The sequence below is a fragment of the Bidens hawaiensis genome, unplaced genomic scaffold (genome assembly GCF_021521415.1).
Source record: "Bidens hawaiensis isolate Kalapana, Puna unplaced genomic scaffold, B.hawaiensis_p1.1 tig00004817_1, whole genome shotgun sequence".
In the NCBI taxonomy this organism is placed as follows: Eukaryota; Viridiplantae; Streptophyta; class Magnoliopsida; order Asterales; family Asteraceae; genus Bidens; species Bidens hawaiensis.
Genome location: NW_027491300.1, coordinates 1,736,886 through 1,753,667, shown reverse-complemented (window position 1 = coordinate 1,753,667; position 16,782 = coordinate 1,736,886). Strand labels below are relative to the sequence as shown.

General features: G+C 41.6%; 1 protein-coding gene and 1 pseudogene across 2 annotated transcripts; one reads left to right on the top strand and one right to left on the bottom strand.

The window, feature by feature from the left end:
• Nucleotides 1-164: 164 nt before the first annotated feature.
• LOC143628122 (phototropic-responsive NPH3 family protein NPY4-like) lies at nt 165-8,911 on the top strand (annotated as a pseudogene). The gene is made up of 6 exons (XR_013152702.1): nt 165-241; nt 652-720; nt 1,609; nt 6,649-7,840; nt 8,036-8,523; nt 8,668-8,911. The product of XR_013152702.1 is annotated as a phototropic-responsive NPH3 family protein NPY4-like (transcript).
• A 1,637-nt stretch (nt 8,912-10,548) lies between these two features.
• On the bottom strand, nt 10,549-16,061 carry LOC143628129 (QWRF motif-containing protein 2-like). The gene is made up of 7 exons (XM_077097795.1): nt 14,646-16,061; nt 12,477-12,596; nt 12,263-12,376; nt 12,042-12,131; nt 11,854-11,961; nt 10,882-11,371; nt 10,549-10,598 (listed from the first exon to the last, which is right to left on the bottom strand). Exons 1-6 carry the CDS (start codon nt 16,029-16,031, stop codon nt 11,306-11,308), a joined length of 1,884 nt encoding a protein of 627 aa, XP_076953910.1. The 5' UTR covers nt 16,032-16,061; the 3' UTR covers nt 10,549-10,598; nt 10,882-11,305.
• Between the last annotated feature and the right edge of the window lie 721 nt (nt 16,062-16,782).

The window sequence follows — 16,782 nt, the reverse complement described above, 5'->3', positions numbered from 1 at the left end:
CTTTTGGCAACTATATATATTTATACCCTTTTCATTTTCTTCTTGTTTTCTTGGACTAAAGATCCTTTTATCATACCCATAAGTTTGATGGTGGTTTTGTTTTGAGTTTTGAGTTTTAGGAGTTTGGGATGTGATTAATGTTTTGAAGCGATTGGGAGTTGTTTAGAAGGTGTTTGAAGATGAAGTTCATGAAACTTGGATCCAAACCTGATTTATTCAAGAATGATGGCAACAATGTCTGGTAATATTTCTTTATATATTCAAGATGATTCGGAAACATAATGGCATCTACACTTTGGCCCCTGTTGCATCATAGTGACTCGAACATATGGTATAGTTTGGCCCCATAATGCATTTGTGACTCGAACCTATGACCTGTATGGTGCACCAGGGGCCAAACTGTACCATGGCATGTACTGCAGCTCATAGGTCTGAGTCACCGTGGTGGATTAGGCCTGCACAATAGTGCGGACCAATTTCATGATCAATCTTTCATTTATGATTTTCTGTTTTATGCTATTATATATTATCGGATCTATATTTCCCCAAATTAATATTCCTGCTTCAATATAGATCACACCCCCACAAATGAAATTGTTATGTGGAAACTATTTTAATAGACAGATCACTCAAAACATAACAATATTGCAGGTTTGTAGCATCTGAGTTAGCAGCTGACGTCGTCGTCAATGTAGGAGATTCAAAGTTCTATTTACACAAGTGAAGAAACACTAATTAACCCCGGGCAGATTACGGATAATCTGGGGGTTAAATAGATGTTTCCCACGAGGGGTTATGTCCGGCAAAGATGGTTCTTCTGGTGACCTGCAAAACAGACACCGTGAGCTCGTCACTTAGAAGGGGGGGGGGGTACCTCCTTGTGACCACCCTCCGGCGTGAGAATCAGAATAGATTGCTCTTGAATATAAGTGTATATTAAGAGATTGCTAGAGAAGATAAGATGTGATAAGGTAATGTAATGTAATGTGTCCATACCATTCCAAGGTGTTGGAGTATTTATAGCCGAAGGTAGGTTTCCAAGAAGGTACAGCCGGCTGAATAGTATTCCTGTTCTGCCAACTGTGGGCTACGCACATGCCATGCTGGCAGTTGGTGGGTAGGCAGCGGCTGATAGGGACCAGGCCGGCTGTGTACTATTCCTTTTCCACCAACTGCAGGCTATGCACGTGCTACGACAGGTTGGTGAGTAGGCAGCGGCTAATAGTGACAGGGGTTGGTGAGTAGGCAGCGGCTGATAGTGACCAGGCCGGCTGTGTACTATTCCTTTGTCACAGTGAGCTGTCGCTGCTTTGGTCAGACCTTTTGTCCATACCTCGTCAGGTACAGTACAAAAGGTCCTCCAGTAGCGTACGGACTGGCTCATTTGGGCGGGAGTATTCCCGGCTTTGGGCGGGAGTGTTCCCGGCTTGCTCACTCCTTCTTCAGGTGCTTTTTGTTTTTGCAGTGTCGGATTCGAATGAGGTGTTTGTTCCACGGTGGAACATCCGCCGGGGAACAACCCTTCGGACGCCTGTGGATTGCGTCGAATGGGCGCGTCACGCGGCCCCCAGTGGTGCACTGGGAGAAGCTATGTCAAGCTACCAGGAGGGTAGGCTGACAAACGAGCTTCAAATTCTCCTCGCCCGGATGCAGCCGCGCGTCGAGCTGCTTTGTCGTGAAAACGACAAGTTAAAAGCAGCTCGTATCCAAGAAGTAGCACAGGCGCGGGCTATCCGGGAGGAGAACAGGAGGCTCTCCGCCGTTGCTGCGGAGAAGGAGAAGGCCTTCAAGGCCCTTGAGGTTGAAGTTCAGGCCCGTCTCGAGGCCCGTTCCAAGGCTGCCCAAGTTGTTAACGAACAGCTTCGGTTGGCTAAGGAAACCGCTCGGAACGCAACTGAGATGGCCACCAGGGCTGAAGCTGTTGCTGAGCCTCTATGCACCGAGAATGAGGAGCTCAAAGCCAAATTAGAGAGGCTCCAGCAGGCTCATGACGCCTTGGCCATGGAAGACGCCAAGAAGCTTCAAGAAATCTTGGACCAGAGGGGTATGCTTGACCATACTGAGCGTAAGCTAAAGGGCGTTGAAGAGGCTGCTGCTAAGGAAGTGTTGCTTGCCAACCTTAACAAAAGTGAAGCCGAACGCGCCCGTAACCAAGCTCAAGCTGCCCTCCAGGAGGCTCTGGTTACCAAGGAATGACTTCTACGAGAAGCGTTGTCGCAGGTAAGCTTAGCTTCATAATGTCTTCACGCATTTCTTTATACTTAGAAAAGGTTTTGATACTTGTATTTTTGTTTTGTAGGTTGTGCATCGGGTCTTCACGGACACATCATATGACGATGCCATGAGCGCAGCCCTCAACGTTTCTCATGAGGATGGGGAAAAGGCTGGCTTCCTGCTTGGTCTAGGGTTCGTTGAGAAGGGCATCCCGCCTTCCAACTTCCCTTTATATGATGTGGATACTGAAGCTGCTTATGACCAAGCAGTAAACCAGTATGCTGCCTTCCCGGATCCAGTGGTGGAGAAGGTGAACGAAGTTGCTGCTGCTGATGATGGGTTAACCATTCTCAAGACCTTCCTTGAACCGCCACAGCCAACTGATGGTGCGGGTACAAGTGGGTTTGGAGGGAGTGGTCCTGAAGCTTGAACCTTTAGATCCCTTCCCATTGTTAGGATAGGTTTATGTTTTTGTATAGATTTACACTCTTGTAGGCGGGTAGATACCCGGCCATTCTTGTAATACTTGAATTTTTATGGAATATAAATCTTTTGTGCGGGTAGGACCGTCACTCTTGCTTTATAAACGTTATACGACTTGCTCATGCATATTATAGTTTAATTTGACACTTGTTTTGCCGCATAAACAATATATGATTCGCTTGTGCATACTTTAGTTTAACTTAGCAATTTCTTAAGTACTTTGAATAAGTTAACCTATCAACGTGGCAGATAATAGGTTAAAGTTTTGCTTACTCTTTCGTGATTGTGCGGGTAAGACCGTCACTTGCACTTAGTAGGATGGCTAAACTTTACCTATATCTGACCTGCGTGGAGGTTTTCCTCATTTTTTCCTTGAAGATATTTTCTAAGTGTTCTGAATAAGTTAACCGTTCGACGCGCGGTTGTCAATAGGTTAAAGTTCAGTTTCCTCTATCATGATTTGTGCGGTTAGGCTCGGCACTTTCATTTAGTGGGATGACCGAACTTCACCTATGACTGACCTGCGTGAAGGTTTGCCGTTTTTTTGTGTTTATGCGGGTTTTGCCGCCTTCCACACGCAACGATTTCTTCACACTTATTTATGCGGTGAAAACCGGCATATCAGTGTTTTGAATAAATTAACCGTTCGACGCGCGGTTGTCAATAGGTTAGTTCGGTGTCCTCTATCATGATTTGTGCGGTTAGGACCGGCACTTTCATTTAGTAGGACGATCAAACTTTACCTATGACTAACCTGCGTGAAGGCTTTCCTTATATTTTCTTTAGAAATTTGTCGATTTGTGTTTATGCGGGTTTTGCCGCCTTCCACATGCAACGACTTGTTTTCCCACTTATGTATGCGGTGAAGACCGGCATATCAGTGTGAAAAGTTCATTAAGTATAAATGTAAGACCATCAGCGTCAATGTGATAAGGAGAATCATTTCCATTAGAAATGGCTCTGGGCCTTTTCTTTTACAAGTTTGGAATTGATCTACATGCAGACTGTGTAATTGAGCTCCCTTCCATGTTCTTGAGAGTGTCATCGAGCCTTTCGAGCCGATATGCACTTGGTTCGGAATCTCGTTGTTTACGCAGTATGTAGTCTCCGACATTGAAGCTGCAGTTTTATTCGTGTTTTCCCCAACTGGGTTCTACACGCATTAGCCTGCTCAGCGTTCATTACGCCACGAGGTGCGTGAGCGTCCCATCTCTGACAAATGCTTCGACGATGTCCTTCAAGTCTACGCATTCCTCGGTGTTGTGGCCTCTTGTCCTGTGGAAGTCACAGAATTTGCTCTGATCAGCGTTGTGACGCTCTCGGATTATTGGAGCCTTTGGCCATGGGAGTCTCTCGGTGTCGAATATCTCGGTGACGCTTTTGGTGAGTGGCGTCCATCTGGAGTTCCGGTTTGACGACGGCATGTTATCCTTTCCGCCTAACCGAGGGTGCGAGCCGGATGAGGTGTCAAAGTTTACCCTTGACTGCCAAATGCCTAGCTTCCTCTTTTTGTTTAGTCGGGCGGTAAGGACATTGTTTTCTCTTGTTTTCTGGGTGTAGAGGTTTGTGCTCTGGGGAAGATCTCTACCCAGTTGCTTTTCCGTTTCCGTGAAGCGTTTAGCTGCTGTCATGATGGCATCCCATGTGGATGGCATGCCATCTTTACCCGTTAAGGTGCGGATGAGATCTGGGTCTTTTGTGCCCTGGATGAAAGCAGCGAGAACAAGATCTTCGCTAATACTACCCAGACTTAGCTTCTTTGAGTTGAAGCGAGTGATGAAGTCTAGCAAAGATTCATCTTCCTCTCGAATGCGATTGAGGATTGTCCATTGCTCTTCGGTATACTTTCTTTGTTGGCTGAAGTGTTGGCTAAACTTCTGTTGGAAGTCTGCCCAATCATAGATGTGGTGGACCGGTAGACGGTCAAACCACGCTCTAGCCGCTCCAACTAGCGTCATCTGGAACATATAACACCACGTGGGTTCCGTCCAATTGCTGACGGTTGCCCCCGCTATGAATCTGTTCAAATGATCGTCTAGGTCGGATATACCATCATAAGTGCCGATGTTGGGCATCTGCTTGGCACTCTTCGGGACGATTGCTTTCGCAATGTCCCTTGCAAACTTGGACGTTCCCGCATTTGCAACAGTTGGTCTAAAAGCTTTGGAGAAGTCACGTGGGTTTCTACCCGCGTTTTTTGGTTTGAAAGTTTCTCCCAAATTCCTTCTCGGTTGGAAATCCGTGTCCTTACGCTTCCCTTTCGCCCTATGGCGAGGGTTTACGTCGGTGTCGGATTCCTCCGAATCATCGTCCAAGTACTCGCACTCATTGCTCATGTTGAGCTGTTGAGTGCTTCCGAATTCGTCAGCCTGTTGGAGTGAACGTAAGCGTTCATCCAACTCAGCCTGGAATTCCTTTTGACGTGCTTCCGCCCACGCTTTAACTTGATCAAGTGTTTGGTGGGGGAACCTCGTCTGTCGTCTTTCCGCCCGGGTATCAATGAATCCCAGGGGATGATTGTTTACTGCACTTGCCCTGGCTCGAGTGACCGGGGTAGTGTTTGTAAAATTTACTGCACTTGCCCCGGCTTGGGTAACCGGAGTAGTGTTCGTAAAACGTGTGTATTCGCCGGTGTTCCCCCCAGTAGCTGGGGTTGTGGTTACCGGGGTTTCTTGGTTACTCCCTGGCCTGGGGACCGGAGTAACGTTGACCATCTTTCCAGAAGTTTTGAAAAAACTGAAAAAAAATTAGTTCTAGCTTTTATGCACGGATGGCGCCAATGAAGAAACACTAATTGACCCCGGGCAGATTACGGATAATCTGGGGGTTAAATAGATGTTTCCCACGAGGGGTTATGTCCGGCAAAGATGGTTCTTCTGGTGACCTGCAAAATAGACACCGTGAGCTCGTCACTTAGAAGGAGGGGGGGGGGGGTACCTCCTTGTGACCACCCTCCGGCGTGAGAATCAGCCTAAATTGCTCTTGAATATAAGTGTATATTAAGAGATTGCTAGAGAAGATAAGATGTGATAAGGTAATGTAATGTAATGTGTCCATACCATTCCAAGGTGTTGGAGTATTTATAGCCGAAGGTAGGTTTCCAAGAAGGTACAGCCGGCTGAATAGTATTCCTGTTCTGCCAACTGTGGGCTACGCACATGCCATGCTGGCAGTTGGTGGGTAGGCAGCGGCTGATAGGGACCAGGCCGGCTGTGTACTATTCCTTTTCCACCAACTGCAGGCTATGCACGTGCTACGACAGGTTGGTGAGTAGGCAGCGGCTAATAGTGACAGGGGTTGGTGAGTAGGCAGCGGCTGATAGTGACCAGGCCGGCTGTGTACTATTCCTTTGTCACAGTGAGCTGTCGCTGCTTTGGTCAGACATTTTGTCCATACCTCGTCAGGTACAGTACAAAAGGTCCTCCAGTAACGTACGGACTGGCTCATTTGGGCGGGAGTATTCCCGGCTTTGGGCGGGAGTGTTCCCGGCTTGCTCACTCCTTCTTCAGGTGACATTACTGAATTATTTAAGAGTTAAGTGCCTTGTGTGTGTAGCCTTGCTGCGCAGGTAGCCTTCCCTGATGGCTTGTATCCGCAGCTGCGGGAACAGGCGGGGTACTTCACCATTGGGAGGCTTTTCCTGTGGGAACAGCTTGCGTACTGCGCGTAAGGACGTCACGTCTCTGAGCATGGTGGGTCCTGCGGATCCAGTTGGTTTCTGTGCAGACGTCCCTCTTCAAGGTGAGTCTTGCGAGTTTAGCCTTTGCGCAGACGTCCCTGTTGAAGGTGAGTCTTGCGGGTTCAACTGCGCAGACGTCCCTCTTTGAGGTGAGTCTTGCGGGTCCAACTGGGCTTTGCTGGGACCTACCTCTTCAACAAGGTATCTTGATCTAGACATAATAAAAAATAATATTAGTAAACTTGTAACACAAATTCAATCTTTTTTTGCAGTTTCCACTTTTATCCAAAAGCGGTCGATTACAAAAGTTAATCGGAACCGCAGATGAAGAGATCAACATGCACGAAATCCCAAGTGGTCAGACTGCCTTCGAAATATGAGCCAAATTCTGTTATGGCATGACAGTAACCTTAAATGCACACAACGTTGTATCTGCATACTGCGCTGCAGATTACCTTGAAATGCACGAAACAGTCGATAAAGGAAACCTCGTTTACAAAATAAGCGTGTTCATGAATTCGAGCATCTTCCGAAGCTGGAAAGATTCCATCATTGTCCTTCAAACCACGCGTTACATAACATCATCATCACCCGAAGAGCCGAAACTAGTCAACCTTTGCATCAACTCCATAGCTTCAAAAGCCTCGGTTGATGTGTCAAAGGTTGACTGGTCATACACTTACAACCGGAAGAAGCTTCCGGAAGAAATCGAACCCGGAAATGAGTTGAATAATGCATTTAGAAGCCGAACAGTTCCAAAAGATTGGTGGGTTGAGGATTTAGTTGAGCTGGAAATCAGCTTATACAAACAAGTTGTTGTGAGTATTATAAACAAAGGTTTGGTGTGTAATGCGGTTATTGGTGAGAGTTTAAAGGCGTTTGCGTTAAGGCGATTGCCGGGTCTTAACCGAAGTATCGTGTATGGTGGTGATGTTTCGAAAGCGAGATCAGTGGTGGATATTATTGTTCGGTTGTTACCGAATGAGAAAGGTTGTGTGTCGTGTGATTTCTTGTTAAAGCTGTTGAGAATGGCGGTTTTGGTGGATTCGGGGGAGATGGTGAGACGGGCTTTGGTCAAACGGGTTGGTCAACAGCTGGAAGAGGCGAGTGTGCAGGATCTTTTGGTCAAACGGGTCGGTCAACAGGTGGACAGCGATAGTGGGTTGATTTATGATGTGAATGTGGTTAATGAGATAGTGAAGGAGTTTGTGGATCAAGTTCAGATTGGTGAGTTTGGAAATGAAGATCATGAGGTTCAAGAAACAGGGGGGATATTGTTGGAAGCTTCGAAGTTAATGGTGGCTAAATTGGTTGATGGTTACTTGGCTGAAGTATCAAAGGATCCAAATTTACCATTAGGAGTGTTTGCTGATCTTGCGGAGATGGTTTCGGGTTTTCCTCGACCCGCTCATGATGGGTTGTATCGCGCCATTGATATGTATCTCAAGATAGAGCTTCTGTTTGGTTTCGGTTTGTTTTTTGGGCCTAGAATAATAAGTTTGCGCCTGAATTTTGTTGTTAATTAATACTTAACTGATTATTACATATTTGGTTCAAATATTTTTGGGCTACATCAATTATCAATATTATTGTATATTACTTAAAATCGGTTTTTATGCTCGACTTTTACGGTTATGGTTGACAGCAAAACTGATCTAGGATTCTTGATGCAGGCACATCCGGGGATTACCAAAAGTGAAAAAAAGAGAATATGCAGACTTATGGACTGCAAGAAGCTATCAGTGGATGCATGCTCACACGCGGTTCAAAACGAGCGGCTTCCTATGCGTGTTGTGGTGCAAGTTCTCTTCTTTGAGCAAGCCCGAGCCGCCACGTCTTCTGGCAGCAGCACTCCCGACATTCCCAAATCAATAAAAGCTCTAAATGTCTCTAGTGGAAGACCCGCAACGGGCCCAGAAGATGATTGGGATGGTGTCGCAACAGTTGAAGAACTCAAGGCTTTGAATGAAGAACTGGCAGCTTTAAGAATGAGGAATCATGGGCCGAAAAGCACTGCCTCGGACAAAGTTTCGGTTCCTAGAGTCAAAGGGTTGCTTTCGGCTAAGAAAATATTTTCAAAGATTTGGTCGAGTAAAGGTGGAGTTGGAGAGAATAGTGGGTCAGATTCATCCGAGAGTAAAGGTGGAGTTGGAGAGAATAGTGGGTCAGCCTCTCTATCCCTATGGGGTAGAGGTAAGGCTGCCTACATCTTACCCTCCTCAGACCCTACGATAGCTTTGCTATTGGTGGGATATACTGAGTACGATGATGATGATGATGATTCATCCGAGAGTCTCGGTTCTGCTAATCCGGATGATGCAAAATCGACCCCAACACGAAAAGGATGATATTCAGTCTCTTAAGCCATTTATCATATGTGTGGCGTGCGTTTTTATAGTTTTAAGTAGAAAGAAGAATAAGAAGTTTATTATGAAGTTATGTAATCGAATAGACGTATGATACTTTATATCGAACCGACTTAAATCAAAATTCTATTTATTATGTGATATGTTAACTCTGATGAAGCCGAATCAATACTCAAGTCTCTTAAGCATTTCATCAAACACTAGGTGTGCGTTCTTATCAATGTTTTCAAACCCGACCCGGACATCGACCTAGACGGCTTACCGGGTTAAAGGTCGGACCGACCCGGGAGGGCGGACCGGTATTTGACCCGGATGACATCAAAATAATTTAAATATATAAATTATATATATATATATATATATATATATATATATATATACTAGTTTGACCCCCCGTGTTACGGGAATTTATTCAAATTTTTGTTTTTAATCGTTTTGCTATTTTATGATGTTTTATTTTATTTTTTAACGTTTAGAGTTTTCCAATTGAGATGTGTATGTTTTTTAGTTTTTTAACGAACAAACATAAACGAACACGTGCATGTTGATTTTGTTTAATGAACAAACATGAACACAAATATTTGTCTAATGAAAAGGGGGACGTTGATGTAGTTGACGATGGTGGATAGTATCGGAAGTTAACTGGCGAAGGAGATGATAGACCAACAACGGAGAACATATAAAAGAGATAAATTAAATCAGGGTTTAACGATGAAAGTGTTTACCAATAAATGAGATTCTATAACTCATTTAAGGGCTATTTGGGTTTGGTATGACCTACAACTCGTGTAAATTATTCTTTGACGATTAAGGGGATATTTTACAAATAAATGAGATGTTTTAACCCGTTTAAGGGTTATCCGGGTTTGGTGAGACCCATGACCCACAAAAATTATTGTTTGATTATGAAAGAGTTTCACAAACAAATGAGATGTTATAACCCATTTAAATATTATCCGGGTATGGTAAGACCCATACCCGCGAATTCGGGTCAAATGCACGAGAAACCTCAATTTACAAATCAAGCAATCTGGTGGCTCTAGAGAATGGGGGGAGCAACCTGAGAGTGACACATAGGATTTTATGATAGACAATTATATAGATAGTTAGATTAATAATAAATAATAAATTAAAACATATATAACAAAACCAATACAAGGATTTGAAACAAAATACAACTAACATTAATAATATTAAACTAATATCGGATGTTAGGTTTCGTGACATTGAAAATGTAATTTATTTAAATTATAAATAAATAGATAGAAGGTTAAGTATACCTAAATATAACCGTGCAAAGTTTATATATAGAGTTTGTTACATTGAAGGTTATAGAGTTTGTTTTAAAGCTTTTGGATGTTAAAAGAAAACCTAAATCTAAGTGTGCAATTTTATTTTAACCTAGATCTAAAAAGAGCCGTCACCATCTTCCTCTTTACAAATCTACCCTAACTCATCTCATCTCATCTCACACCTCATATAAGTTTTAAGACTGAATCTTACCACCATCTTCATCTTCATCCTCATCTCCATCTTCTTCACACCCCTATTCCTTGTTCTCTTCCACAGACCTGGCGACCTGCATATTTTTATAGTTGCCGGATGCAATTGTGGCCGGATTTTGCAATGTTGGTTAGAATCTTAGATTTAACTACATATTACCGGTTCACCCGCCGGGTCACCGGGTCCGGTTCGACCGCCACCCGCAAAACCCGGCCGGGTTTTTAGAAAACGGGCAAATACCCTGACCCGACCCGGTGTAGGGACCGTGTCCCGGTTGGGTTTCAAAACACTGGTTCTTATAGCTCTAAGTAGAAAGAACAAGTCTTAAATCATCTGATCTTTATGTATTGTGTCTGAATCAGCAAAACAACCCGGGGATTCATCAACCCAATCACGAAAGGAAAGATGTTTAGTCTCTCAAGCATTTCATCAAACACGTAAAAAAAAAAGAATAATAAGTCTATTATCAAATTATATAATCAATTAGGCATAAAACCCAGTTCCGAACCTAAGCCAAAACCGGTCCTACCCGACCCGCGGGTATGAACTAAGTTTCGGTTTCTCGGAGAAACTGTACCCAGATCCACTAGAACCGGTTCGACCTCTACCCTGTCAAAACCCGACCATACCCAGAACCGGTTCTTACCCGACCAGGTTATTGACTCTAAATTATGTGATCTATATAATATGCATACTGCTGAATCCAACAAATCAAAAAATGGTAGCATTGAATAGCAGCTAACATACAACACACCAACACGACGCGCTCAAGGCTCATAATGCTTAATATCCAGACTTTACCGATTACAAGAGAATCAAAATAAGTGCAGTTACACATCTCCTATATATGTACATTCCCTGTAAACCCCTAGATTAGTTAGCCACAAACTACATTTTTCCTTGCCAATCTCCGAGACGAAGGTACAAGAAAACATTAAAAAGAACACAAACTCCCCAAACCCAAAAGCCACAAGCCAAAAAGTCAGCTACTTTATTACCTCCGGATACTTCATTCTTCTTCACTTGATGTAATGTTAGCATTTCTTGAATTAGATCAGTTCTACATTCGTGAATTTTTCACACATATCGTTTGTAGCATATGGGTTCTCAAACTGCAATCTTTAACCTGTTTTACAACAGATAATCATTAAAAAGAAGACAATATTTCAGCTAATACTTTTTTCTAACTATGACATTAAAGTCGCTCATACTTAGTTTTTTCTAACTACAAAAACTACTCAAAAGTTTCATTGTTTTTCCGTTGTATAAATTTTTAACAAATGTTGAAAATTAAGTGATTAAATAGAACATAAATTTTGAGTGATTATTTTTTTTCATGAAGAAATATATTCATTAAATGCCAACAAAATTTCATTACTGTTCAATTCAAGTCAACTTGCAAAAAGTAATCATTAAATAGTAACCATGTTTCATATATATTACTTTATTAAAAAAAATATAAATAAATAACATTTATAAAACAATATCACAACAATGGAACAATAATAAAACTTTTAATTGGTTATAATTTTGTGATTTTATCCTAAAATGAAAATGGGTGGAATTCGACACGAAAATGTTGATAATGTAAAGCTTTATTTTGTTTACCTTGAGGGCTGCTGACATGGACAACAAACCTTTGCAAAACCGAAGCAAAGCTTGTTCTTTTGCACACAAATTTGCAAGCTCGGTTACCATTGAATTAACTTCCTCCACCTAAAAAATTCAACATTGTGTCAAACTTTAGCTAATTTGTAAAGTTTTAGTGAAATTTAAAGTGATATTAATTAAATCACCTTCCCACAGAGCGAGCGTACTGACAAACACACGGCCTGCATCACATCCAGTGCTGAGTTTATAACATTTCTCATACTTTGGAGGTCAGCCTGAAAAGGGTAAAACGGTAAACTAACAATAATGTATTTTGTTTTGGTAAAAGGCCAGAGCCCGGCAAACGTTTATTAAACACTACTGTATGTTGAGAAAATGAAAAGGGTAAAATGGTAAATGAACGTACAATTGCTCTGCCAACTGGAAGACGAAGAGTGCTGGCTTTTAAAGCTTCAATTGCTCCGAGTAATGATATCGAATGATCTTTATCTAAAGAAGCCCAATCTTCGAGAAAAGCCATCTGTATTTACAGATTATAAGAGAGAAAATACAGTCAATGTCTTAAAAGAATTGAAGAAAAAAGAATGTTTTTTGCATTTTAAAATTATGGAGAAACTTACTTGTTCCTTGAGAATGGTGGCTAATTTGAGTTTTTGCCTCAACAACTGCAACCTATGTCGTTTTTTGGTGACCGAGTCACGTAAATCAGAGATTGTAATCCATGCATTCCAGAGATTTTTCTGAACACAAAGCAAACATTTAGCTCGGTAGGTTAGAGATGCGTAAATTAATGATGCAAAATGCAACAAGACTGTTTCTGGTTGCCCGAATGGAAACCTAGACCCATTTATTCAGATTATGTTCTATCATGGGCAAAGTTATATAAAAAAATTATGGGCTAAATAGGAAACAGATCAAATATGTTAAAAGGCGCAAAAGTGTATTTACAATGCATAAGACCTCCTAAATCAATTTATCCAGACCGGATTTGACCCATTACCCAACCCATCCAGCCCGCTGCGGCGCTGAGACATCTATGAAGAGAAGCATAAAGTCATGTAATTCTGAGCTGAAGATCATTGTAACCAAGTGACTTAGCTAGGAGGCGCTAGCAACTAGGAGTGTAAACGAGCATACCCGCACGTGAGCTACTTAAGATTGACTCGCTAAAAGCTAAAATCAAGCCAGGCCTAAAGATAAGCTTATCTAATAACAAACCTGAGCTCGAGCTTCACTAATTGAACCAGCTCACAAGCCTAAACAAGCGTCTTATTTACATAACTTCCATTTAATATATTTCATATATATATATTTATATATTAATTATTACTATATATAAAACTATGGTAAAGGTAACTAAATAATAGATATTAGGTTTTATATAAAAATTACAGATATAAACATATATAAATTAATCAATAACTAATAATTGAGCCAAGCTCAAGCTTGAATCTACTCATGAGCCGAGCTTAAGCTTTAGAAATGTAGGTCAAGCCTAGAAGAGCTCACTCAGCTTGTTTACATCCCTAAGAGTAGAAACTACATAATGGTGCATAAATTTCCTAAGATTATAAATCAGAAAATATTCATCCATATTCAAATTTCATAACCCAAATTCAAAAAAGCCTAATTTCATTTTTGGGATTTCATCCAAAAAACACAAACATTTCTTCTTGAGACTTTAATGTCAAAAATTCTCAAGCATCACTGTACTATTTGTTTGATTATTGATTATTAAGTGACAGAATCTTTATCCCTTTTATACCTTCTGAAAAGAAATCTAAATTTAGGGTTTCTTTTTTATGTTTTAGCTCATGAAAATAGGATAACATATAAGTAATTAGGTAACAAGTTGTTTTCGGAGCCAGGGGTCTCGGTGAACAGCCTCTATATCCCACGGTTTGCCCTCATCCCACCCTCCCATGCCGATATTTTACTGAGTATGGTTGTTTGTTTGCTATTTAAGTAATTTGGTGTTGGGTTTGATTTCTAAGAATAATAAGGCTTTGTTTCAATGATAACTTGGATCTTGATCTAGAATTTACAAACTGCATGCTTGTGTTCTTGAGCTTTTATAAAACTATGAACTTTGTATATGAAACTAGAGGTTCAAAATGCTGGAAAAAAAGGGAACAAAATAAGACGAATGACTGAAATGCCCGTCACATGCCAAGCACCTGACAAGGCTTAACGGCTTCTAGCTAACAGCATTCATGCCACGATAAAGAAAGCGAAAAGGAAATGACTAACAGTTTAAGTTTTGAAGTTAAAGGATCTAATCCAAAATTTCATGTTAAAACAATATTATTATATCAAGACTATATTAACAACATTAATATTTAATTATCATCTAAAAATCTTTGAACAATAAAGATTTATGAGTTTGTATGCATTAAGAATGATATGCTAGGAAGCTTTAACTTAAACCTTTAGCTATCTTATTGACTGACCCGTTTGAGATAAACACAACCCAAAGCAACCCGTCTCATAGAACTCTAGATAATTACCACCTTAAGCGACCCATTACCAAGTAAACGAGTCAAAATTAATTGAACCTTTTGAGACAAACACAACCCAAAGAAACCCATCTCAGAAAACTCAATTACCACCCTAAGCGACCCGTTACCAAGTAAACGGGTCAAAATTTCCACATGTTATCAAAGTTATTCTAATAAACTCATAAGTGGTTTCTAAACTAAGGGTCTAACGTTGCTAGCTTTCTTTTTACCAAATTAAACAACCATTAACTATGACTAAGCAAATATCGCAATTAGTGATCATGTTCATACCTCTGAACTATGTCTCTGCTTCATCAAAGCATCTTCATTCCTAGCATTAACAAACCGCCACTGCAACTGTCGGTTATAAAACAGCCTCAACAAATGTGCATCCACAATCCGACTCTCACCCACTTTCCCCCTTTTAACATCAACCGCAAAACTAAGAACCGAAGGCGTTTCACAAAAACCCGTACCAGAAACCGAACTCCTCCTCGGACTAACTATCCCTCGAGCCGGCGAAAACGTCCTCGATGACATCATAAACTTACTCGGTGATGCAGGCCTCATTCTATTCGGAGACCCCATCGTTCTAGGCGAAGATAATGGGCTCTCGTTTAAAAACTTCTTCGCAAAAGCCGTCTTTGATGGGGTCACATGTTTTGAACCCGGGCTCGTCGAGTCCTGTAACCGTCTCATTCGACTACTCGTTTCTTGCCAAAACTTAGCCGATGCAACCATACCTCGTTGGCGTGCAGACCCGAAACCTTCTTGGACTCCAGATGTGCTACCAGACGACACACTATCAGTATCCGAAACATCAGATTGCGCCATTAACGACCCGTTAACCGAACTAACGAAATTCCCACTTGGACTTTGTTGAATTACAGAACTACCCAAATCAAGACTCAATCTACCACCATCAACCGAAGACCGTCTACCCTCCAAATTCATAGACTGATGCAAAGCCCTAATCACATTCCCAGATCCAATCATGTTACTTTTCTCAACCCCACAATCAAGACTCAAACTTTTCGACAAAATCGTCTGATTCGACTGCCGGGCCCGGCCCGGCCACCGATGCTGATCGGAAGGTTTAGTATTCTCTGCATGATCCCCTACTCCATTATCCACCTTAGTTCTCATGGGGGTTCCTGTTCTTTTCCTCTCCGGAGTACCTTTTCGCACACTACTCGAATTCGGTGAAGGCTTCGTTTTACTAATCGGCAGCGAAAACGCCTCGCCCTGAAACGAAACCGATAAGCTTCGTGTAGATGTGACCAGCAGCTTGGTCGCAGCCGACACCTCGCCGGCACCCGCATTGCCGGGTTTTAAACTGAGATCCGGTCGGGTGGATCGCCTGCGGTCGGCTGAAACCGACCGTTTTGCCACCGGGGTTGTAGAATTTCTTGAGATTAAAGGGGATGGGAACCTTCTGGAAGATGAATTAGGGTTTGAATTGGAAGTGGAAACTGAATTAGAGGTTGAATTAGAATTAGAGGTTGAAGGTGAAGGGGATAAGTATCTAGAATTAACCTGTCTTGATTTGGGCCTGGTTGGTTTATTACTATTATTATTATTATTATTATTATTAGGGTTTGTAATTCCATTATCAGAAGGTAACAATGGGGGTCTTGATGTTTGGTTGGTTGTTTCAGAAACTGCAGCCACCATCATTGATTGATATAATAATAATAATAATAATAATAATAATAATAATAATAATAATAATAAAAAATCTTTGAGAACCCACCTCACATTGTGGGAAAAAAACCCAAGAAAGAAAAAGGATCAAGAAACAAGGAAATTGAAAGCCTTTAATGTAGAGATCTAGAACCCAGTGGAAATGGGTAGTGAATTTGTTAAAAACTAAGTGGAAGAAAGATACAGGAAGAAATAGTAGAGTGATGGGGGTTATTGAGAGGGTGTTTTGGATGGTGAGATTTAGAAAGAAAGAAAGAAAGAAAGAAAGAAAAAGTGAGTGGTGTGGTTTTGGGTGAGTGAGTGTTTTGGGGTGTGTGTGAATCTTGAAGAAATCTTACGCTAAACAAAATTCATTTGTTTTTTAATAATCCTTGCAACAATACAAAAACGATGCCACTCTGTCCTTTTCTCACTTGATTATTACTAGGTGTATAATTTACGGTGCAATTAGTATAAGTTGTTACGAGTTTGGTTTTTTTTTCAATGATGACTCAGATTTAATTCTCATAAACAACATCTTGAAGGAGATATGGATGGTTCAATAAAAGAATACTAAGATTTTTGTGATCTCCAGTTCAATCATGCGGGCATCCGGATTTTACCACATGTGGGTCTTCGAGCAGGTGGAACCGGAGATAACTTAGAGGCTCTTAAGAGCTCCGTACGGTTGGGTTGGGCCAACTAGGAGTGGCCTTTTGCAATTGAGCCACCTCGTGCTAGTGCA